The sequence below is a fragment of the Ahaetulla prasina genome, chromosome 3, assembly GCF_028640845.1.
Source record: "Ahaetulla prasina isolate Xishuangbanna chromosome 3, ASM2864084v1, whole genome shotgun sequence".
NCBI classification, from domain to species: domain Eukaryota; kingdom Metazoa; phylum Chordata; class Lepidosauria; order Squamata; family Colubridae; genus Ahaetulla; species Ahaetulla prasina.
The window spans coordinates 20,640,020-20,663,963 of record NC_080541.1 but is presented as its reverse complement, the minus strand read 5'-3'; the positions used below and the strand labels follow the sequence as shown (position 1 = coordinate 20,663,963).

The 23,944-nt window shown below is 44.5% G+C and overlaps 1 protein-coding gene across 2 annotated transcripts in view; it reads right to left on the bottom strand.

Annotated features, from left to right (window-relative positions):
* SNTB1 (syntrophin beta 1) overlaps positions 1 to 23,435 on the bottom strand; it is a 157,950-nt gene extending 134,515 nt beyond the window's left edge. Inside the window, exon 1 of one of the 2 annotated variants that reach the window (XM_058177899.1) lies at positions 22,574 to 23,435. In XM_058177899.1, the coding sequence (XP_058033882.1) occupies positions 22,574 to 23,246 (673 nt within the window). In that variant the 5' untranslated portion in view covers positions 23,247 to 23,435. The remainder of the gene's footprint in view (positions 1 to 22,573) is intronic. The other variant, XM_058177898.1, reaches the window with a different exon arrangement.
* Positions 23,436 to 23,944: the final 509 nt, after the last annotated feature.

Below are 23,944 nucleotides of genomic sequence, written 5' to 3'. Positions count from 1 at the left end.
ATCATAATAATCATAATAACAGAGTTGGAAGGAACCTTGGAGGTCTTCTAGTCCAACCCCCTGCCCAGGCAGGAAACCCTACACCATTTCAGACAAATGGTTATCCAACATCTTCATAAAAATTTCTAGTGTTGGAGCATTCACAACTTCTGCAGTCAAGTTGTTCCACTTATTAATTGTTCTAATTGTCAGGAAATTTCTCCTTAGTTCTAGGTTACTTCTCTCCTTGATTAGTTTCCACCCATTGCTTCTTGTTCTACCCTCAGGTGCTTTGGAGAATAGCTTGACTCCCTCTTCTTTGTGGCAACCCCTGAGATATTGGAACACTGCTATCATGTCTCCCCTAGTCCTTCTTTTCATTAAACTAGACATACCCAATTCCAGCAATCGTTCTTCATATGTTTTAACCTCCAGTCCCGTAATCATCTTTGATGCTCTTCTCTAAACTCTTTCTAGAGTCTCAACATCTTTTTTACATCGTGGAGACCAAAACTGAATGCAATATTCCAAGTGTGGCCTTACCAAGGCATTATAAAGTGGTATTAACACTTCACGTGATCTTGATTCTATCCCTCTGTTTATGCAGCCCAGAACTGTGTTGGCTTTTTTAGCAGCTGCTGCACACTGCTGGCTCATATCTAAATGGCTGTCCACTAGGACTCCAAGATCCCACTCACTATTATTGAGCAAGGTACCACATATATGGTACCTGTGCATTTTGGGTTTTTTTCCCTACATGTAGAACCTTACTTTTTTCACTGTTGAAAAAAGTATGAATCAGGTATGTCTAGTCTAGTGAAAAGAATTAGGGGCAATATGAGAGCAGTGTTCCAATATATGAGGGGCTGCCACAAAAAAGAGGAGGGTCAGGCTATTCTCCAAAGCACCTGAGGGTAGAACAAGAAGCAATGGGTAGAAACTAATCAAGGAGAGAAGCAACCTAGAACTAAGGAGAAACTTCCTAACAGTAAGAACAATAAACCAATGAAATGGCTTGCCTTCAGAAGTTGTGGGTGCACCATCATTGTAGGTTTTTAAAAAGAGACTGGACAAGTATTTGTCCAAAATGGTATAGGCCCTATACTATAGGGCCATGATGGCGAACCTATGGCACATATGCCAAAGCTGGCACGAAGAGCCCTTTCTGCAGGCACGTGAGCCGTTGCCCAGCTCAGCTCCACTGCGCATGCACACTGATTTTCAGGATGCATGGGGGGAGGCGCATGCGGGAGATGAGCGTGCATGCACTGGGGGTTACACGTGCATGTGGGGGGGGGAGAGAACGGGGCGCAGTGCCCCCCCGGGGCCTGTTTTTGGGCCCAGGAGGCTGCAGGGAGGCCTACTAGGCCCAAAACGGGGTGTGGTGGGTGCGGGCCCCCCCCAGCTAATTTTTGGGCCTAGGAGGCTGCAGGGAGAGCTCCGTTTTTACTGGCGGAGGCACCGAGGGCCAGGCCTAAGCATCCCGTGGACTTCACCTGGTCCCCGGGCCTTGAGTTTGACACCCCTGCCCTATACCATTCCAGACAATTGGTTGTCCAATCTCTTCTTAAATCTCTCCAGTGTTGGAGCATCCCCAACTTCTGAAGGCAAGTTGTTCCGCTGATTAATTGTTCTAATTGTCAGGAAATTTCTCCTTAATTCTAGATCAGTTTTCTCCTTGATTAGTTTTCATCCATTGTGTCTTGTCCTGTCTTTGGGCGCTTTGGAGAATAAGTTGATCCCCTCTTCTTTGTGGCGGAGGGTTGTGGTGGACACACTGCTGCTCACAGACCCCCATGCTTAGTTATATTATGTGCAGTAGATTTAAACCTCCTGATTTTTAAAGTCACACAAGAGTCTCGGTGGCTTCAGCCCCCAGAGCTAGTAAGTTCTCAAAATATCACAACCTCTCCCCGAGACCAGCGGACTGTTCTCAGATCTTTTCACCAAGGTCAGAGGTCTAACAGCAGTTTGCATCAGATCTTGTACAGCTAATCTCACTGCACTGCAGGCATAGTACACAGTCATTGCTTTTTTCACTGAACAAGGAAAAGGTATCATGAAAACAAGTAATACGCTGGCACAGTGGTTGGTGGGCTCTCTTTGTCCTGTCAATTATTTTCTCTTCTAATCAGGGAATTCTTTCCGCAGGATTCATCCACCAAGTTTTAACTCTGTGGAACATTTTTAATATGCACCACTGCGGGAGACCCGTTTTAGGGAAAAGAATGATATAACCGCATGGATACCAAATTTCCCACCTACTGAAACGGGAGGAAGAATGCTCCCAGTGTAGGGTTTGACACCCTCCCTCTTTCTTTGTCCATTCTGTAAGAAAAACATTGCTTTTCCTTCAGTCACATAAGAGCATTACAAAACAGCTTTAGCAGAGTTATCACTCCCTCTCCCCGATATCCAGCAAATCTCCTAAAAAAAAAAATGCTGGGAAGGAATTTCCTATTTTGCAAAGCTCATTTTTGTAAGACGAAAACTCTCCTTTCTTCCAACTTGCTCATTCAAAATTTGTACCCTGCACAGATTTTTGGGCCACCCAAGGGAAGTGAAAACCATTCATACAATGAGGTTTCCTTCCAAACTAGGTTAAGAATTTTTTAAACCACACCACAACAGTCAGAAAATGGCTACTCCAGAGGGGAAAGTCTTGTTTCTTCACAAAATGGCTGGCCAAAACAAAAATCAATCAGAAAGTGAAGCTGGTTAGTGATTCCTTACCACCTTCTAATTTACAGCTTCAAACTCACCTTTACAGGTGATCTAAATAAATTATCTAAAGAAATAAAAATAATCCTTGACTTATGACCAGAATTGAGCCCAAAATTTTCATTGCTAAGCAAGACAGTGGGTAAGTGAATTTTGCCCCATTTTATTACCTTTCAGTTGTTAAACAAATCATTGCCATTGTTAAGGGAATCATGGAGTCATTCAGCAAATCTGGCTTCCCCACTAGCTTAGCTTGTCAGAAGCCGGCTTAGAAATGGCAATGAACTAAATCCAGAAACATTTCTCTTGGAAATGTTTAAGACAAAATTTGATTAAAAAAACAAGATACTTGATTTTGCTCATTCTAATAGCGGCAAGGATTGCGTCCGCGCAATAGTGGAAACTTAGTAACATATCACTAGAGAGTCTGATTATCCAAAAAGTATGATTGCGCAGAAATGGACAGGCTTACCATAGAACTACAAGAAAAAGAAGATTCAGAATATTATGCGGTCTGGGAAAATTGGTACACATGGACAATCAACAGAAATAGAAAACAATATATATATAAGGCTATTGATGATTAGATGTATATAATGTATATAGAAATTATATGGAAGGTAGATCCGAAATATACAATAATGTCATGGCTCTGTTGAATATGTACAACTGTTATGAAAAAAAAATTGTAATAAAAATAAAATTAAAAAAAAAAGAAATGGCAATGACATGATCAAAGGACACTGCAACCATCATAAATCTGAACCAGTTGCCAAACATCTGTATTTTGATGACATGACCATGGGGAAGCTGCAATGCAGAGCGTATGAGAGCCGTCGCCAGGGGAGCTTTTTATCAGGTTCGCCTGATACGCCAGTTGCGTCCCTTCCTAGACCGGGTTTCCCTATGCACGGTCACTCACGCTCTCGTCACTTCCCGCCTGGACTACTATAACGCTCTCTACATGGGGCTCCCCTTGAAGAGCATCCGGAGGCTCCAACTGGTCCAGAATGCGGCTGCGCAGGTAATAGAAGCTCCCATGTGACACCTCTCCTGCGCAAGCTGCACTGGCTTCCGGTGGTCTTCCGGGTGCAATTCAAGGTGTTGGTTATCACCTTTAAAGCGCTCCATAGCATAGGACCGGGTTACTTACGGGACCGCCTGCTGCTACCAATAGCCTCCCATTGACCCATGCGCTCCCATAGGGAAGGTCTCCTTAGGGTGCCGTCAGTCAAACAATGTCGACTTGCGACCCCCAGGGGGAGGGCCTTCTCTGTGGGGGCTCCTGCCCTCTGGAATGAGCTGCCTCCGGGGATACGTCAACTCCCTGACCTCCGGACCTTTCGACACGAGCTAAAGACCTTTTTGTTTTATCGCGCAAGGCTGGCTTAATGTAGTTTTAATATGGGTTTTATTATAGTTTTAGTCTATCTCGTCCTAATCGAATTAGCTTTTTAAAATGTTTTTAATTTTTGTGGAATCTGTTTTTAATTTGGCTGTAAACCGCCCTGAGTCCTTCGGGAGAAGGGCAGTATATAAATTAATTAATTAAATAAATAAATAAATAAATAAATGGTCGTAAATGTAAAAACTGGCATGTCACTTTTTTCAGTGCCGTTGTAACTTTGAACAATCACTAAATGAATGGTTATACGTTGAGGCCAGCGGTGAAATGCACTTACCTTCGCTACCGGTTTGGGAATGTGAGCACGCACACCTCTTCTGCACATGCACAGAGGGTCAAAAAATGGGACTTAATTTTTTTTTTATTTGCATTTATATCCCGCCCTTCTCCAAAGACTCAGGGCGGCTTACACTATGTCAAGCAATAGTCTTCATCCATTTGTATATTATATACAAAGTCAACTTATTGCCCCCAACAATCTGGGTCCTCATTTTACCTACCTTATAAAGGATGGAAGGCTGAGTCAACCTTGAGCCTGGTGGGACTTGAACCTGCAGTAATTGCAAGTAGCTGTTGTTAATAACAGACTGTCTTAGCAGTCTGAGCCACCAGAGGCCCCTAACTTAATGACGTTCTGGCGAGTGGGCCGAGCCTCCCACCGCCGGTGCTACTGGTTCGCGGGAGCCAGATAGATCTGGCTGGATTTCACCGCTGGTTGAGGCCTACCGGTATATTTTTTCAAAGGTTAAGCGGGCACCTTTCCAATGAAAATGGTACAATGTAACCCCAAGTCATATTTATCATCAAAGAATGATAAAAATCCTTACTGTGGCCCACAGGCATTTCTATAAATAAATATGATAGAACTGGGAGTTTTGCTCTGCAACATACCTGCTGTCTATTTATTTATTGAGTTGAAATGAGAAGAATTTTTAAAAAAAAACTAAAGTCCCAAGTAGTCCCAGTTACATCTGAAGTAAAAAAAACCTGAGTGTGTAGGAACCTCAAAGCACCAAATGAATGAATGCAGGACAATTAGCCATCAATGATCGATAACCTGGAAAATGAAACATGATTTTTAACAATATTTGTCTTTATAGCATTTTTTTAAAAAAACAAGCATTTATAATCTTGCACTTCTAAGTTAACCTTTCTAAATTAACTCTTAATTTAGGTTCCCCTTGCATGTAAAGGTTCCCCTTGCACATATGTGCTAGTCGTTCCCAACTCTAGTGGGCGGTGCTCATCTCCGTTTCAAAGCCAAAGAGCCAGGCGCTGTCTGAAGACGTCTCCATGGTCATGTGGCCGGCATGACTAAACACCAGAGGCACATGTAACGTTGTTACCGACCCATCAAAGGTGGTCCCTATTTTTCTTCTTGCATTTTTACGTGCTTTCGAACTGCTAGGTTGGCAGAAGCTGGGACAAGTAAAGGGAGCTCACCCCATTACGCAGCACTAGGGATTCAAACCGCTGAACTGCTGACCTTTCGATCAACAAGCTAAGCGTCTTAGACACTGAGCCACCGCGTCTCTTCAATTAACTCTTACTAGTCCCAAATTATAAAACCAAAATGGGCTTCTCCTAGCAAATTGAGCAAAAAACCTACCTGTTAATTTTTTTCTCAGTTTACTTAATTGACATGATTTTTTAAAAAGAAAGCTAAAAATTCAGAAGAGGCCTGGTCCGTAGTCCACTCAATCCTAGGTGCTTTGGTTGCAGTTGCAATTACAAGAGAAGGCGTGGCCAGTATGAGGGCCAGGTACCACAACTGTAAAATATGATTCAGACAAAAAGCCTTTACAAATGTGGTAAAATAGAGTATGGCTTGTTCCCCACTTCATTCACCCATCTGCCCTCTTCAGCTGTTATTAGAAAATGATTAATGCAGGCATATGAAAGGGGAAATGCTATTTATATGAGGTAGGGAAAGAAGGATAATTTGAAATGCTGGGATATTTTAATTCTCCCTGAGTCCGAATATTAAATTGCATAGCTTACAGATGACAGTACGGGATGTTTCTTGAGGCACCCGAGTTAAGGATGGGAATTCTGCAGTGGCAGCTGCAGAGACACAAAACATAGGTTATTCCTCTGCCTTGATCATAGGAAGAGAGCTGTGTTGGTTTGTGATTCTTCGCAATCAGGAGCCTTGTGAAGCAAACGGCAACATTAGTAAAATGTGTTAATTGGAAAACTTCAGTTTTTACTTTTTGGGAATAACAGCCCTGGACACTTTCAACCAATTCAAAGATTCTGGGCCCCAAAAATATGAGGTAAAAATTACTCCGGAGAGCCTGATTGATTGATTAAATGTTTACGCTACTCATCTCCCCTATAAAATGACTGGGCAGCTCACAGATTATAAAAAGACTAACAGAAAAATAATTTCAATATTAAAACTATGCAAACAAACTTTTGAGGTCATTCTTGATTTGCAATCAGTCATTTAGTCACCATTCAAAGTTACAATGGCACCGAGTGATTTGTGACTGTTTTTCACAATTATGACCATTGCAGCATCCCCTTAGGCACATGATCAAAATTCAAACGTGTGGCAACTGGCATGTATTTATGGCGGTTGCAGGATCAGGTGGATCGCCTTTTGGGATCTTCTGACAAGCAAAGTCAATGGGGAAGCCAGATTCACTTGACAACCGTGTTACTAAGTTAACTGAGTTAACAACAGCAGTGATTCACTTAATAACAGTGGCAAGAAAGCTCGCAAAATGGAGCAAAACAACTGTCTTGCTTAGCAATGGAAATGTTGGGCTCAATTGTAGTTGTGAGTCGAGAATTAAAGGTAAAGGTTCCCCTCACACGTACGTGCTAGTTGTTCCCGACCCTAGGAGGCTGTGCTCATCTCCGTTTCAAAGCCGAAGAGTCAACGCTGTCTGAAGACGTCTCCGTGGTCATGTGGCTGGCATGACTAAATGCCAAAGGCGCATAGAACACTGTTACCTTCCCACCAAAGGTGGTCCCTATTTTTCTACTTGCATTTTTTACATGCTTTCAAAACCGCTAGGTTGGCAGAAGCTGGGACAAGCAACGGGAGCTCACCCCCGTTATGCGGCACTAGGGATCTGAACCGATGAACTGCCGACCTTTCGATCGACAAGCTCAGCATCTTATCCACTGAGCTACTGAGTCCCCTAGTCAAGGATTACCTGTATACAAACAAGGACTGAGACAGATGGCAGAGGGATGAGATCTTCTTTTTTGTCTTCAGAGGTGAGCCCCACCCAGGCCAACCAACAAAGCCAAGTTTTAATACCCTTCCAGGAGGCCAAAAGGGGGACTGGGGCAGTTCTCACCTCGGAGCCACAGCAGAAAAGGTTCTTCCCCTTGTTCCTGCCCACCAGAAATCCTTAGCAGACAATATCTGTACCAGGGGTGAAATGCTCCCAGTTCGGACCGGATCGCCCAATCTGGTAGCGATGGCAGTGGGTGGTTCAGAGAACCAGTAGCAAAAATCCCTGTTCTCCCCCCCCCCATGCCCAGCTGAGCCACACAATCATCAGAGGTTTTTGGGGTTTTTTTTAACTTTTAAAAAGCATTTTTTCTTCGGCCGAAAAAATGCTTTTAAAAATAATTTTTAAAAAAGCCTCTGAGGATCGCGTGGCTCAGCTGGGATCGTCAGAGGACCCTTTTAAAAGCATTTTTTCTACAACCTCTTCAACCGAAAAGGTTGTAGAAAAATGCTTTGAAAAGTAAAAAAAAAAAAAAGGTTGGCCATGCCCACCCAGTCACATTACCCCACCACCACCAACCTTCGCCCACACAACAAATGCGTAGTAACAAATTTTACATTTCACCACTGATCCCTTTTCCACTAGTGTAAGTGGGGTGGGGGGCGTTTAGTCTCACTGGGGTCATACGGCTCCTCAAATACCGTGGACCCATGCTATATTTATTTATATTTAACATTATATTTTCATGCCTGTATGGAAACTGCTTGCAGAGAATCAATGGTTTAATTTCTTCCTGCCCAATTGCCTTATTGAAATATTTATATCCTACACTTCCAAGTTCTACCTGAGGAAGGATTTAGGGTGACCTAGGTAAGCTCCTTTTAAAAAAGAAATCTTTAAAGCAGCACCAAAACGTTAATCAGCCAGGACCTTTCTTTAGATACTTGCTGACTTAAATCTTTCCCCACTGTACTTATGAAGGATGGGTAGTTCAGAATTGACCAACATAGCCCCACATAAAAGCTATTCTGCGACTATTCTGCAACGCCACTTTCAAAAGGCTGTTTTGGGAGAACAGCCACAAAATACCCTCAAATGTCTTCATGTTATTTTTTTTCCCTTTTCTTTAATTCTTTAAACGAGACTGAATGGATAGCACACCTCGAGCATTTATGGCTGTGAGCCAAGATGTCCCACACCGCAGACAGCCTTTTACTGAAAACAATTTTAATGACATTTTTAAATTTTAAAAATCCACTAGTTTTCAGTGGGGACTAAAGCTAAGTGAATTTACAGGGTCCTGATATTTTACTGTAATCGGTTGCTTTATTCGTTCTTAGCCTTGCAGAGTTTTTTTTTCCTTGCAAACTGCTGTGATTCTTAACAGTTATTTTACCTTTTTTGATTTATAGCCTGCCTTCCTATCCAGAATATATGCAAATGAGTTCACGTAAACAACAAGCAGAGGAACAAACCCATAGGATCTGTTTTTTATTTATTTATTAAATGTTTTTTTTCTATAATATCTCAGCCAAAACAACTCTTGGCAATCGCATAGGTAAAAAAATAGATTGAACAGAAGAAGAAAAAATAGGACAGAAGGAAGAGTACAGGAGCTGGCAAAATGTTACATAAATAAGGATGGCTATGTTGAATTTTAACAGAATAATAGATTAGAAGGGACCTTGGAGATCTTATAGTCCAAACCCCTGCTCAAGCAAGATATAGATATATACCATTCCAGACAAGTGACCACCCAGTGACCATCTATTAAGAAGTGGCCTCTTCTTAATAGCCTCCAGTGATGGAGAACCCACAACTATTGAAGGCAAGCTTCTGAAAATCTTGAATTAAATCTTGACAACTTGAATTAAATCTTGAATTGTCTGTGGAGATTCTCAATCATCCAGGTCATGGTTGTCCCAAGGTGCTTTTTCAAGAAGCAACTGGACTTTCTGGTTTTTCTCTGAAGATGTTTTGCTTCTCATCCAAGAAGCTTCTTCAGAAAGCAGAAAGTCCAGTTGCCTCTTGAAAAAGCACCTTGGGGATAACTCTTGAAGGTTTACAACAGGTTTTTCCAAAATAATATTTGTCTACCTGATTACAGACCATTAGAGGTTATGGTGGCAATACCCCAGATAAGTTACCCAAAGCCTTTCCTTTTAATCATCACATCCCTGTGTTTAAGCAATGGTGTTCGAAGACCTCTCTCCCTTTTTATTTTGGTGATATCAACATTAAATCCTTATGCTAAATTCCAGGAGAATAGGAGGAGAAAGGTGTTTGCTCTCAAGCTAATCTTATCTCGTAAACCAGGGGTGTCAAAACCAAGGCCAACGAGCTGGATTTAGCCTGCTGGGTGCTTAGATCTGGCCTAAGGGGCCACCCTGGAAACAGCAAAGGATCAGCCTGCGGTGCTTCTGCCAGCAAAAATGGAGCCCTCTTTGCTGGCAGAGTGCTGCAGAAGGCCGTCGCAGAAACCCCCCAGCCCTGCCCAAGCCACCACAGATGCCCCTGACACAGGTGATTTCAAGATGGCCATGCCCCCTGATGTGGCCCTCAATGAAATCGAATTTGACACCCTTGTCGTAAAAGAAACAGCCCTGCTCCTAAAAATGTTCAAAGTTATGGCCTGCCTGGACTGGCTAGTAACTACTGCAGCTGTGAGAAAATCACTTTAAGAAAATGGCACTTGCTTGAATCAACTAACCACCAAGGTGTTCTGTCCCCCCCTTGCCTCCGTCCGAGCGATGGCTTAATTAGCCGGCACTATCAGCTCTGGCAGCAAAAGAGCGAGCATCTGCCAAGTGTCTCTGTTATCTCCCTCGACGCCGATGAGTCACCCAGGAACAAACAGTACTTCAGCTCTTAGTTAAGCAGTTAATTTGCCTGCTACAAAGAGGCACAGCAGCTCTTGCTGCCTTTCTATCCTGTGGGGTGTGGCTCCATGACTCAGCACTTCCTAGGCCTGCCCCACCCCTGCTTCTGTTGTTCCCTCCTCTCCTGCCTACGAAACCTAGGGTCCAGCCAGGCCTGATTGCCATCAGCTGGGTCTGGAGGTGTGGTCTGGGGTGGGGAAAAGAGTCAGGGGACGGAGGCCTTGTTATCTCTTCCACCTGGACTGCCTCTGGCTCCTGGAGCTGAGCCAGGGAAGCTGGTGCTCCCGAGGTAAGTCCTGACGGCCCTTCTCCCTCACTTTCCAAGTCACTTTCTGGCAGGAGGTCCGGCTCGGGGGGCACAGACACAACACAAGGCCAGCTTCTCCCACTCTCTTCAAGGCTAGGTTCTTGGTCACCCTAGGGATGGAGCAGATGTTCAGAGGAAATGGACCAAAAGCAATCCTTTCTTGACATCGCTCCACCAATCATCAAACTCATTATAAATCCCAGAATGCTCTGTGAGGAAAAAAAAATGCCTATGCTGGCAGAGAACCCAGGGACTTGTGGTCCAATATATTTGGAGATATTACACTAGGAAAGCTGCTGCAAGCAACAACTAGATGGCCGATTAATATCACAAGGGTAGTTTATTAGTTTCCCTTGCCACAGCATGCGAAATTCATGGCCCTTGTCTGCTGACACCTCAGCTAAAATGGTTATTGTTGGATCCTAGTTTATCACAGAATTGTATAAATAATAAATTTAGTAAGTAAAAGCAAAGTTTCTTTTCTTGACTTGATAAAATACCTTCATACCGGAGCCAGTTGTCCTTACCAACCGATTTTAATTACTCCTTTACTCTGGTTCGTGTGGCAAGCATTCAGAAATGTGTGACATGCAAAAATACAAAACAAAGATTGAAAAATGAAAAAGGGCTGCTTGGAACGATATAATGTGGTCTTGTAGAGATGGTATAATAATCTTCCTGATTTCTCTAGAGAAAATAGTTTTCAATTCCGCTTGACTTTATTGGAATGGAAGTGAATTTCTCCAGATTTTCATGTAATTACTTGCTTTGTCTAATCTCCTTTCAAGTCATCAACAGAATAATAGAATTGGAAGGGACCTTGGAAGTCTTCTAGTCCAACATCCTGCACAAGCAGGAGACCCTCTAACTTTCCAGACAAATGGCTGACCAGTCTCTTCTTAAAATCCTCCAGTGATGGAGCATCCACAACTTCTAAAGGCAAGCTGTTCCACTGGTTAATTGTTCTCATTGTTAGGAAACTTCTCCATAGTTCTAAGTTACCCATCTCTGCTTGCTTGATTAGTTTCCATCCATTGTTTCTTGTCTTGCCTTCTGGTGCTTTGGAAAATAGGTTGACCCACTATTTGTTCTCAAGATTCACTGGACAGTGGACTATTATAAGTAGAAGTTCTACTTATATTATATTATATTATATTATATTATATTATATTATATTATATTATATTATATTATATTATATTATATTATATTATATTATATTATATTAATTATATTATATTATATTATATTACATTATATTATATTAATTATATTATATTATATTATATTATATTATATTATATTATATTATATTATATTATATTATATTATATTATATTATATTATATTATATTATATTATGTGAAAATATTTACAGATCCCTCACATCCTGGACATAAACTGTTTCAACCCCTACCCTCAAAACGACGCTATAGAGCACTGCACACCAGAACAACTAGACACAAGAACAGTTTTTTCCCGAAGGCCATCACTCTGCTAAACAAATAATTCCATCAACACTGTCAGACTATTTACTGAATCTGCACTACTATTAATCGTTTTCATAGTTCCCATCACCAATCTCTTTCCACTTATGACTGTATGACTATAACTTGTTGCTGGCAATCCTTATGATTTATATTGATATATTGACCATCAATTTATTTATTTTATTTATTTATTTATTTATTTATTTTATTCAATTTTTATACCGCCCTTCTCCCGAAGGACTCAGGGCGGTGTACAGCCATGTAAAAGTCACAATATAAACATTAAAAGAAATTAAAACAAGCATATTATAAGGTGGCCGAATTTAAAACATTTAAAACATTAAAATATAAATAAACCCACTAAAATTTTAAGCCAGTCCCGCTTGAATAAATAGGTGCGTTTTCAGCTCACGGCGAAAGGTCCGAAGATCAGGCACTTGACGTAACCCAGGGGGAAGCTCGTTCCAGAGCGTAGGAGCTCCCACAGAGAAGGCCCTACCTCTGGGGGCCGCCAGCCGACATTGTTTGGCGGACGGCACCCTGAGAAGGCCCTCTCTGTGAGAGCGTACGGGTCGGTGGGAGGCAAAAGGTAACAGCAGGCGGTCCCGTAAGTACCCGGGTCCTAAGCCATGGAGCGCTTTAAAGGTGGTGACCAGAATCTTAAAGCGCACCCGGAAAACCACAGGAAGCCAGTGCAGACTGCGCAGGATTGGTGTTACATGGGAGCAACGAGTTGCTCCCACTATTACCCGCGCAGCTGCATTCTGGACTAACTGCAGCCTCCGGGTGCACTTCAAGGGCAGCCCCATGTAGAGAGCATTGCAATAATCCAAGCGGGAAGTGACGAGGGCATGAGTGACCGTGCATAAGGCATCCCGGTCAAGGAAGGGGCGCAACTGGCGCACCAAGCGTACTTGGTGGAAGGCCCTCTTGGAGATGGCCGCCAAATGATCGTCAAACGACAGCCGCCCATCCAAGAGGACACCCAGGTTGCGCACCCTCTCCGTCGGGGCCAATAACTCGCCCCCCACAGCCAGCTGCGGCTGCAGCTGACTGAACCGGGGTGCCGGCATCCACAGCCACTCCGTCTTGGAGGGATTGAGCTTGAGTCTGTTTCTCCCCATCCAGACCTGTACGGCTTCCAGACACCGGGACAGCACTTCGACAGCTTCGTTGGGGTGGTCCGGGGTGGAAAAGTACAGCTGCGTATCATCAGCGTACAGATGATAACTCACCCTGAAACCACTGATGACCTCACCCAGCGGCTTCATGTAGATGTTGAACAGGAGGGGCGATAGAATCGACCCCTGAGGTACCCCACAAGTGAGGCGCCTCGCGGTCGACCTATGCCCCCGTCAACACCGTCTGCGACCGGTCGGAGAGATAGGAGGAGAACCACCGATAAACGGTGCCTCCCACTCCCAGTCCCTCCAACCGGTGCAGCAGGATACCATGGTCGATGGTATCGAACACCGCTGAGAGATCTAATAGGACCAGGGCAGAGGAACAGCCCCTGGCCCTGGCCCTCCAGAGGTCATCCACCAACGCGACCAAAGCTGTCTCCGTACTGTGACCGGACCGGAAGCCGGACTGGAACGGGTCTAGATAGACAGCTTCATCCAGGTACTGGGGAAGCTGCCATGCCACCACACTCTCTACAACCTTCGCCACAAAGCGAAGGTTGGAGACTGGACGATAATTACCCAAAATAGCTGGGTCCAGGGAAGGCTTCTTGAGGAGGGGTCTCATCACCGCCTCTTTCAAGGCGGCGGGGAAAACCCCTTCCAACAACGAAGCATTTATAATTCCCTGGAGCCAGCCTCGTGTCACTTCCTGAGTAGCCAGCACCAGCCAGGAAGGACACGGGTCCAGTAAACATGTGGTTGCATGTAACCTTCCCAGCAACCTGTCCACGTCCTCGAGAGTCACAGACTCAAACTCATCCCAAACAACCTCAACAAGACGTGCCTCCGCCATCCCACTTGGATCATCGCAATTTTGGTCTAAACTATCCCGAAGCTGAACGATTTTATCGTATAGATAACCGTTAAACTCCTCAGCACGTCCCTGTAGGGGGTCATCCCGCCCCTCCTGACGAAGGAGGGAGCGAGTCACCCGGAACAGGGCGGCTGGGTGGTTATCTGCCGATGCAATGAGGGTGGAAATGTAGGAACGTTTCACCTCCCTCATTGCCACTAGGTAGGTCTTAGTAAAAGACCTCACTAGTGTCCGATCAGCCTCGGAACGGCTAGACCTCCAGATGCTCTCTAGGCGTCTTCTCCGGCGTTTCATCTCCCTCAGCTCCTCAGAGAACCAAGGAGCCAATTGAGATCTACGCCGGGTCAGAGGCCGCAAAGGCACGACACAGTCCAAAGCCCCAGCCGCGGCCCGCTCCCAGGCCGCTACTAGTTCTTCAGTCATGCCGTGGGCAAGATCCTCAGGGAACGGCCCAAGCTCCGTCTGGAACCTCTCCGGGTCCATCAGGCGCCTGGGACGGAACCAACGCATTGGCTCCGTCTCCCTGCGGTGGTTAGCGGCGGTCCGAAAGTCTAGGCGAAGGAGAAAATGATCTGACCATGACACCGGTTCTGTCACTAAATCTCCTAATTCCAGATCATTAATCCACTGTCCAGAGATAAAAATCAAGTCTAGCGTGCCTCCCCCCATGTGTGTAGGGCCATCAGTTACTTGAATCATGTCCATGGCCGTCATGGAAGCCAGGAACTCCTGAGGTGCCGTTGACGACAAGCCGGCCGATGGCAAGTTGAAATCCCCCATGACCAGAAGTCTGGGAATCTCAACTGCCACCTCGGCAAGCACCTCCAGCAGCTCAGGTAGGGCTGTAGTCACGCAGCAAGGAGCCAGGTACGTGATCAACAGACCCATCTGATTCCTATGGCCCCACTTCACAAGGAGGGATTCACAGCCAGCTATCTGAGACACAGTGGACTCCCTCGGCTCTAGGCTTTCCTTAATCACAACCGCCACCCCCCCACCCCTACCTTGGGCCCTCGGCTGATGAAATGCACGGAAACCTGGTGGGCACAGTTCAACCAGGGGAACACCCCCCTCTGTGCCCAACCAGGTCTCCGTAATGCCCGTAAAGTCCGCGAACTCCCTCTGGATAAGATCATGAATCAAGGGAGCCTTATTAACCACGGAGCGGGCATTGCACAGCATCAACCGAAGACCCAGGCTCTGAGGATCCTGACCATCCGGGGAACGAGTAAGGACTGAGGGGCCGGAGCACGTGATCGCTTTAAGACATCGAGCACGTGCTCCCAGAGAACGATACGACCCCTTGCCTCCGCCATATCTGCCTCTCCCACTCACCGTACAGATGGAATGACACACTCCGCTCTGAACATCCCCCTCCCCCCATCTTCGGACCCAATGAAATAGTGCCGTGAGCATGCACTGGGACTGGCAATCCCCTCCCGCCGTTTAAACCCCCCCCCCCGACGGGCTACCCCCATTACCCGACCTCACCCTCCCACCCCTTAAAAATTCCCTATTTAAAAAAACCCCACAGGTTCTTTTTTTTCGCATGCCACCTCTGTGGGTCCCAAAACCCGTCAGAGAGGCCGGCCCTCGGTAGTGTGGAGGGCCATTTCTGCGAGGCGGGGGCACCTCGCAGTTGCAAGAGTTCATAAGAATAAGAATTGTGTTGTAAATGTCGTACCTTGATGAACGTATCTTTTCTTTTATGTACACTGAGAGCATATGCACCAAGACAAATTCCTTGTGTGTCCAATCACACTTGGCCAATAAATAAATTCTATTCTATTCTATTCTATTCTATATTATATTATATTATAAGTAGAAGTTCTACAGAGGAATTATTGAGTCTGTCATTTGCACCTCTATAACTGTCTGGTTTGGTTCTGCAACCCAACAAGAAAAACACAGACTTCAGAGGATAATTAGAACTGCAGAAAAAATAATTGCTACCAACCTGCCTTCCATTGAGGACCTGTATACTGCACGAATCAAGAAGAGGGCCGTGAAAATATTTGCAGATCCCTCGCATCCTGGACATAAACTGTTTCAACTCCTACCAAGACACACTTGGCCAATAAAATTCTATTCTATTCTATTCTATTCTATTCTATTCTATTCTATTCTATTCTATTCTATTCTATTCTATTCTATTCTAGAATAGCTTTCACTGTCCAACACAGGTAAAAGGTGCTAGATTGTAGAAGGCATAAATCTTGAAATAAAGCTGAAACTTCAAACATCTATATTTTATAACTGCTCATTACTTGGCCTTCAAAAAGCAGAGGAATCAGAATTCAGGAACAAAAGAACAACCTAACAATGTATTGCATGCTTCCATTAAAATTGACCTTGTACATTTGATTTGTGATTTTGTGCCAATCCAAGATATTAATCCACATCTCAGTTATGAATGAAAGAATAAGAAAAGAGAGGATCAAACCCTATTTGCAAGTACAACGCTATCCCTTTCACTATAAATTTTACCTATATTAGAGCAATCAACACATCCTTGTTGAACTTCTTAATTGTCTGTCTCAATTACTACTGAAGACAAAAATCAAAGGAGTCAGGGTGTCAGATTAAGGAATTTAACTTGGCTCTGGCTCCAAATATTACATTCTAATATTTATGTCAATCATCTTAATTATTTTGCAGGTGGAAAAGTTACGTTTAGATACAACCTTCCCATTCACATTAACTTTTCATATGAGCAATTGTTGTCAAATAAATGCTTTGCAGTAGGAAGGTTGGCTCCTCAGCTCTTTATATGTTTAGTGGCATTGGGATTGTCAGCTACTTATGCTCCATGTGCTTTGTGTGATCTATAGGCGAACAAGTTCTTCTCTGACTTGATATGTTTGTCTGCAAATTTCTGCATAACGTCTGTTTAAATAGAAACAATAATAGGGACAGCAATTTATTTCTATGATGAAGTGGCATCTAACACAGTACAATGTCATTCCCCAGATTATTTAAATTTTGAGAAAGGATGAAGTTTGTAGAAAATACAGGCAGTCCTCGACTTAAAAGCCATTTGTTTAGTGACCGTTTGAATTAGCAATGGCACTGAAAAAAAATGACTTATGACTTGTTTTTCATACTTATGATCACAGCAGCATCCCTATGGACATGTGATCAAAATTCAGCAAGTGGCATATCTTTATGATGGTTGAAGTATCCTGGGGTTAGGTGATCACCTTTTGTGACCTTCTGATAAGCAATGAATGTCACCTAGGAAGCCAGATTCACTTAATGACTAACTGAACGTGATTTACCTAACAACTGTGTCAAGAAAGCTCAAAATATGGGGAAAAATTCATTTAACAACTGTTTTGCTTAGCAACAGAAATTTTGGGCTCAATTTTTTAGAATAGAATAGAATAGAATAGAATAGAATAGAATTTTTTATTGGCCAAGTGTGATTGGACACACAAGGAATTTGTCTTGGTGCATAGGCTCTCGGTGTACATAAAAGAAAAGATACGTTCATCAAGGTACAACACTTACAACACAATTGATGGCCAATATATCAATATAAATCATAAGGATTGCCAGCAACAAGTTATAGTCATATAGTCATAAGTGGAAAGAGATTGGTGATGGGAACTATGAAACGATTAATAGTAGTGCAGATTCAGTAAATAGTCTGACAGTGTTGATGGAATTATTTGTTTAGCAGAGTGATGGCCTTCGGGAAAAAACTGTTCTTGTGTCTAGTTGTTCTAGTGTGCAGTGCTCTATAGCGTCGTTTTGAGGGTAGGAGTTGAAACAGTTTATGTCCAGGATGCGAGGGATCTGCAAATATTTTCACGGCCCTCTTCTTGATTCGTGCAGTATACAGGTTCTCAATGGAAGGCAGGTTGATAGCAATTATTTTTTCTGCAGTTCTAATTATCCTCTGAAGTCTGTGTTTTTCTTGTTGGGTTGCAGAACCGAACCAGACAGTTATAGAGGTGCAAATGACAGACTCAATAATTCCTCTGTAGAATTGGATCAGAAGCTCCTTGGGCAGTTTGAGCTTACTGAGTTGGCGCAGAAAGAACATTCTTTGTTGTCCTTTTTTAATGATGTTTTTGATGTTAGCTGTCCATTTGAGATCTTGCGATATGATAGAACCTAGAAATTTGAAGGTTTCTACTGTTGATACTGTGTTGTCAAGTGGAAGTATGGAAGGGTTTGTCCTAAAGTCTACCACCATTTCTACGGTTTTGAGTGTGTTCAGTTCCAGATTGTTTTGGTTGCATCACAAGGCTAGTCGTTCGACCTCTCGTCTATATGCGGATTCGGATTTTGGTCATATGTTATAGCAATTACTTATAGCAATAGCAGCACTTAGACTTATATACCGCTTCATAGTGCTTTACAGCCCTCTCTAAGTGGTTTACAGAGTCAGCATATTGCCCCCAACAATCTGGGTCCTCATTTTACCGAACTCAGAAGGATGGAAGACTGAGTCAACCTTGAGCCTGGTGAGATTTGATCTGTCAAACTGCTGGCAGCTGGTGATCAGCAGATGTATCCTGCAGTACTGCACCCTAACCACTGTGCCACCGCGGCTCGTAGGCAGTGACTATTTGTCTCCTTTCAAGTCACCTAGTCCAAAAGAAACCAGGGAAGGTTAAAAGTTTGCAGACTCATTTTTCAAACTCAAGTTGGTTTAAAGAAGATTATCCCTACAGGAACACCAGTCGAATTTTATTTTAGTCAATAACCAGCATAAGGACTATGTTGGTATGTGTTATATAATTTGGACTCATAATGGATTAAGACCCTGTCAACACTTCTTTGTTACTTTTATAAATTATATGTTTGATATTTTTGTACTGCTGACATTTGATTCTATGTTCTATATCGCTTAAGAGAAGCAATACACAAAACTTGTTCAGTAATAACTGTCATGCAAAGAAAAAAATTGTTGTGTCCTTGTAACTTTTGGGAACATTTTTCCGCTCCAGTAACATACTTACTTTTAAGTTTTGAAAGTATGAAAGATAAGCAGTGGCATGTATTTGAACAAATCCTTTACAAAAAAAAGTGATTAAAAATGGTGGTGTATTGTTAGCTTTCTACACTTATGCCAACAACTTGGAGGTCAAGATCTAAAGGTTACAATGAACTTGTGTGTGCAAACAAGTGATAATTGAGGGCATTTTTTTCTTCTACGAACATAGCATGGATGTTTAATTTTACAATTTCCAATTTTCTAAAGGCCTGCACTTTTAATTTGCCTTGACAGACAGTGAGAACAGCAGAAGATTTCCAGGTAATTGTCTCCACCCACCCACCCCAAAAAAAATTCAAAATCTTATAAAAATGTGGTTTACAGTCCTCAAATCTGGGGGGAAAATTATCCTTGTGATTATTTCCACCAAAAACTTCAGTACACACCCATCTGTTGTGATGGACTAGACCAATTTTTTTTTGCAACAATCTTATGCAATGCATTCTCGCTGGGAATTATGGAACTTAAAAGACAGCACACCAAGAAGGCACCGAGCTGTGGGTGACAGACAAAGCCACAATTTCCTTAGAACTAGGCCTTAGTCAGTGTTCCAGCACTAACCTTTGTCTAATGCATAGACTTCTGCAGTTTAAATAGCATGATTATTTTCCTTGGCAATCCTGTCACTCACCTCCATCCAACTTTTAAAATCAGAATTGCATAATCTAATCTCTTTGACTCTGAGGTATTATAGGTGCTTCCTTGAGTTAATTAAGCTTTCATTTTTTTCCCCATTATCAATTCAGAATCTCATAATCTATGGGCTGAATGCCTTCCCCTTTTAAGAGATTTTACTTCAGCACATATGTGGGATTATCCCCCTAAATGTATTTGAGTGTGATTTTAAGGGCAGATTCATAATATTATACTGGAAGGATACAATTTTACAGGTTCTTACTTGGAAGATGACAATGAGTTTTTGTGTATTTTAAAGACCTCTCCAAGACTGTTATGCCAGAAGTGACTTTTCAAATGACTTTTGACTTAAATTCCAAGTTGGGAAACAGGTAAAAATTGTCACATAAGAACTAAAACAGGTATATACTCCAGAGAAGAAAGAAACCGCCCCCACAATCAAATCTCATGTATGATATCTCCTTACCCACTTAATTTATTTGTTGGATTTATATCCCACTTTTATTTATGTTCAGGAACTCAAGGTTGTTAGTGTTTCCTTCTATTTTCCCCCAAAATAATTCTGTGAAATAGAATGTCCTGAGAAACTGTAACTAGCCCAAATCACCAACCACAATTTGGTGACTGTGCGTAGTTTTGAACCCAAATTTTCTTTATGCCAATCTAACAGCTTAATCATTAGCCCACACTGGGGGGGTCTTTTTGCCTCTCTTCCCAAGGGCTCATCCAGCCCATGTTGTAGATTAAATGTTTGCGCTTGTCTCCCCTAAGTTTGATAATGCTTGAAACGGTATTTCATAATATGGCACTAGTTTGGTTTAGCACTCGTTCGACTGTTGGAATTCTCTCTCCTACATCATGAACCGTACAAAAAGTCTAACTTGCTTAGAAGAGCAAGTGGCTAGGGTCTCACTATCAAATAAAACAGCACAAGTATTGACTCCCACGCATTCAGCCACAGCAAGCATAGGAAAACTACAGCGCAATCATAGGAAAACACCTTGCCTTTCATACAGCTTAATTCTCCCGTCAGAAAGGAAGAGAATTAAATTTAAAAAGTCTGCCCATCAGATTTATCAGCACATCTTAAGAGAGCCCCCATTTAATCAGCTATGGAGGGGGGAATAAAATGGTAAAGATTGTAGTAGCTGAAGAAATGGTATCCCTCCTGCTGTTTTACTTAATAACCCTGTACAACCCGTAAGTTCTCACCTGTGGAAAGGGAAGGAGTTTCTCAAAAACATACACACCTAATTATTTCCTATCTTTAAGGTGATTTTTTTTTAGAAAAAGGAAAACTATCTTTTTTATCACCAGAAAGCCTCTGATCCTGTTTTTCCAGATCGGCTTGCAAAAAAAAAAAAACCTGCTAGAGGCCCTTAAGCCTGCCAAAGGAACACCATATGAAAAGCTTATTAGCCCAGCTGTTTGCCTTTTTCAGCTGTGACAGATTCATACCCTGACACATATGGACTCTTGCTTTCCCATCAGTAACGAACCATATTTTACTAAACATCAATATAACCTCGTTTGCACAAGACGCTAGCTATGTTAAAGGGGATTTGCTAGCCCACAGATCCAGGACAGCTGGTATCTCAGGCTGTAACATTTTACCGCTGCCTCTCCTTAAGTTTTTATCCAAATTGAAACGGCTACAGTACACTGCAACTCTCCCCAACCATTGCAAGGAAGGGAACTTAAAGTAACTCCGTAATGAGCAACTGCTACTAAAAGGTTTTGGGGGTGGGGGGCGTGTAAGAAGGCAGTTCCATTTTTTCACCACGGCTGGTTTTGGGCTTGTTACTCATAGCTTGAAAGCGGCTTCTCTCCCCATTAACCCAAAGTAACTAACTAGCCAGAAAGGCTTCTAATCACCTAACATGCTCGAACTGGTTAGCCGGGCACGACTCCAAAAGACATCCCTGGCTAGCCTCTCTGCAGAAAATATGAAGGTGAAAACTTTAGAAGTCCACGCGCGTGGGTAAATGCAGTTGTATGGGGTGGGGGGTTGTGTGAATGGTTGCAGACGATGCTGGTTTCTGGGATGAAAGCTCATTCCAAGTCTTTTGGGAGGAGGGGAAAAGGAGCCCGCTTTGCGGGGCTTCTTTAGATTTTCAAAGAACAACAGTTGGAAGGGACCTTGGAGGTCTTCTAGTCCAACCCCTGCTCAAGCAGGAGGCCTACGCTATTTCATACAAACGGTTGTCCAATCTCTTTATAAAAAAAACCTCCAGCGTTGGAGCACCCACAACTTCTGGAGGCAAGCTGTCCCATTGATTCATTGTATCTTACTGTCAGGGAAGTTCTCTTTAGTTCCAGGTTGTCTCTCTCATTGATAAGTTTCCGTCCATATTCATTGTTTATTCTCTATGTATCCCATAGTAAAAGCAAAATATTGTAACATTGAATGCATTGAATTATTATTATTTTTTTAACAACGATGCGGCTCCAGAACCGGGTTGAGAGCTGGGAAGCTACTAAACTGTGATATACAACCGGAGGAAGAGATCCTCCCCCCTCTCCTCCACACATACACATACACGCACCCCTCACCCACCCCCCACTAGATCGGCCCCGCATTCTGCAACAAGCCTCGGTTTCCCACGAGGAACCCCCCGCGCGGCGCACGTGTTTGGAAGCGCAGGACCAGCGAGCGTCCAGCAACACGTGGCGTCATAACCTTGGAATGCCAGATCCAGATCCTCCTGGCGAACAGCGTGCAAAGGCGGCACACGCGCGCGCCTTCCCACACCTCCGGGTTGTTCTCACCCCCACACCCCGGGTTCAAAGTAAAAGGCATTTTCACGTTTTAACAGACACGCCACTGCAAACCTAACCAGGATTGCCTGCGGGCATGTGCAGAGCGCCTGCACAGAGAGAGAGAGAGGAGAGGCAAAGAAACGGGGAGGAGGTGTTTTTTAGGGATCCCCCCCCCCGGCGCGCGTCGGACGCGCAAACTTACCTTCCAGCATGACCTCCTTGCCCGCCCTCTTGAGCGCCTGCACGGCTTCGTCGTGGGTGGCATCGCGCAGATCCGCGCCGTTGACGGTCAGGATGGCATCGCCGACGTAGAGCGCCTGGGTCTGGTCGGCCGCCAAGCCCTTGAAGATCTTGCTGATGAGGATGGGCATCTTGTTCTCTTTGCCCCCTTTGATGCTGATGCCCAAACCGCCCATCTCTTGCTTCAACACCTTGACGCACCGCTTCTGGTTGGAGACGGCTTCGGGCACTTGTTCGGGCAAGTCGGTCAGCGGCGTCCGAACTCCCATCGCCGCCGCCGCCACCGCGGGGCTCCCGCCGTTGTTATTGCCGCTGCTGTTGTAGCTGCTCCCCGACGGCGACTCGGGCGAGGCAGCGCCGGGCAGCGGGCAAGAAGAGGCTGTAGCCGCCCTCGACGCCCCGCCGCCGGCTCCTCTGCCGCAGAAAGTTCCATTGCCCGCCGAGGCTGCCCCGATGCCGTTGTAAGCCGCGGCGCCGCCGCTGCTTTCCTCGCCGCTCAGCACCAGCGCCTCGCCGCTCAGGGTCACCAGCACCCGGTGCCACCGGTCGCGCACCAAAACTTCCAGCGCGCCGCTCCGCTGCCACCGGCCGACGCCGCCGCTGCTGCCGCCTCCTCCGGCCGCCGCTACCGCCATCTTTGGAGCATTTCTTAAAACACCATGTGATTGAGCGCACGGGCACACACACAAACACACACCCGCGCGCGGTACACACAGACACACACACACACACACACACCACGCCCCGGGGAAGGGAGGGGAAGAAAAAAAAAAAAGAAGTGGGTAAAAGAGAGCGGCCGGAGCCGCGTCGCTACTCCGAGAGGTCGGCGGAGACTTGGCCGAGGGGAGGGACCCGGGTTAAGGCAGCGGGGTGGGTTAGGGGAGGGCAGGGGCGGGGAAGGAGAGGAGGGGCGGAAGGGCGAGGCTTTCTGCCTTCGGGACGCTCGCCCTGTTGAGCCGGAGTTGGGGGGTGAGGTCCGGACGCTGCCCCGAGGACCCACCTGGATGGAGGCGTTTCCCTCAGAACGCCTACAAGCCTCCCCGACGCTAAGAAAACAAGTCGGCTGCTCGGGTTCCCCGGCTGTGGGGTGTCCTGGATTCCCTCTAAAAGTAATCTAGGATCACCTTGGGACCGTTTCTCAAAGACCTGGAGTGCAGGGACAGGCACTCCTCGATTTACAACGGTTCGTTTAGTGACCGTTCCAACGTTACAACATCGCGGGTGGGGTGGGGGGAGAGCGACCAACCGTCTTTTTTTCCTACACACACACACTTAACAACCGTTTGCGGCATCGCCGTGGGCAGCAAGGGGGTCAAAATTAAGAATCTTGGCA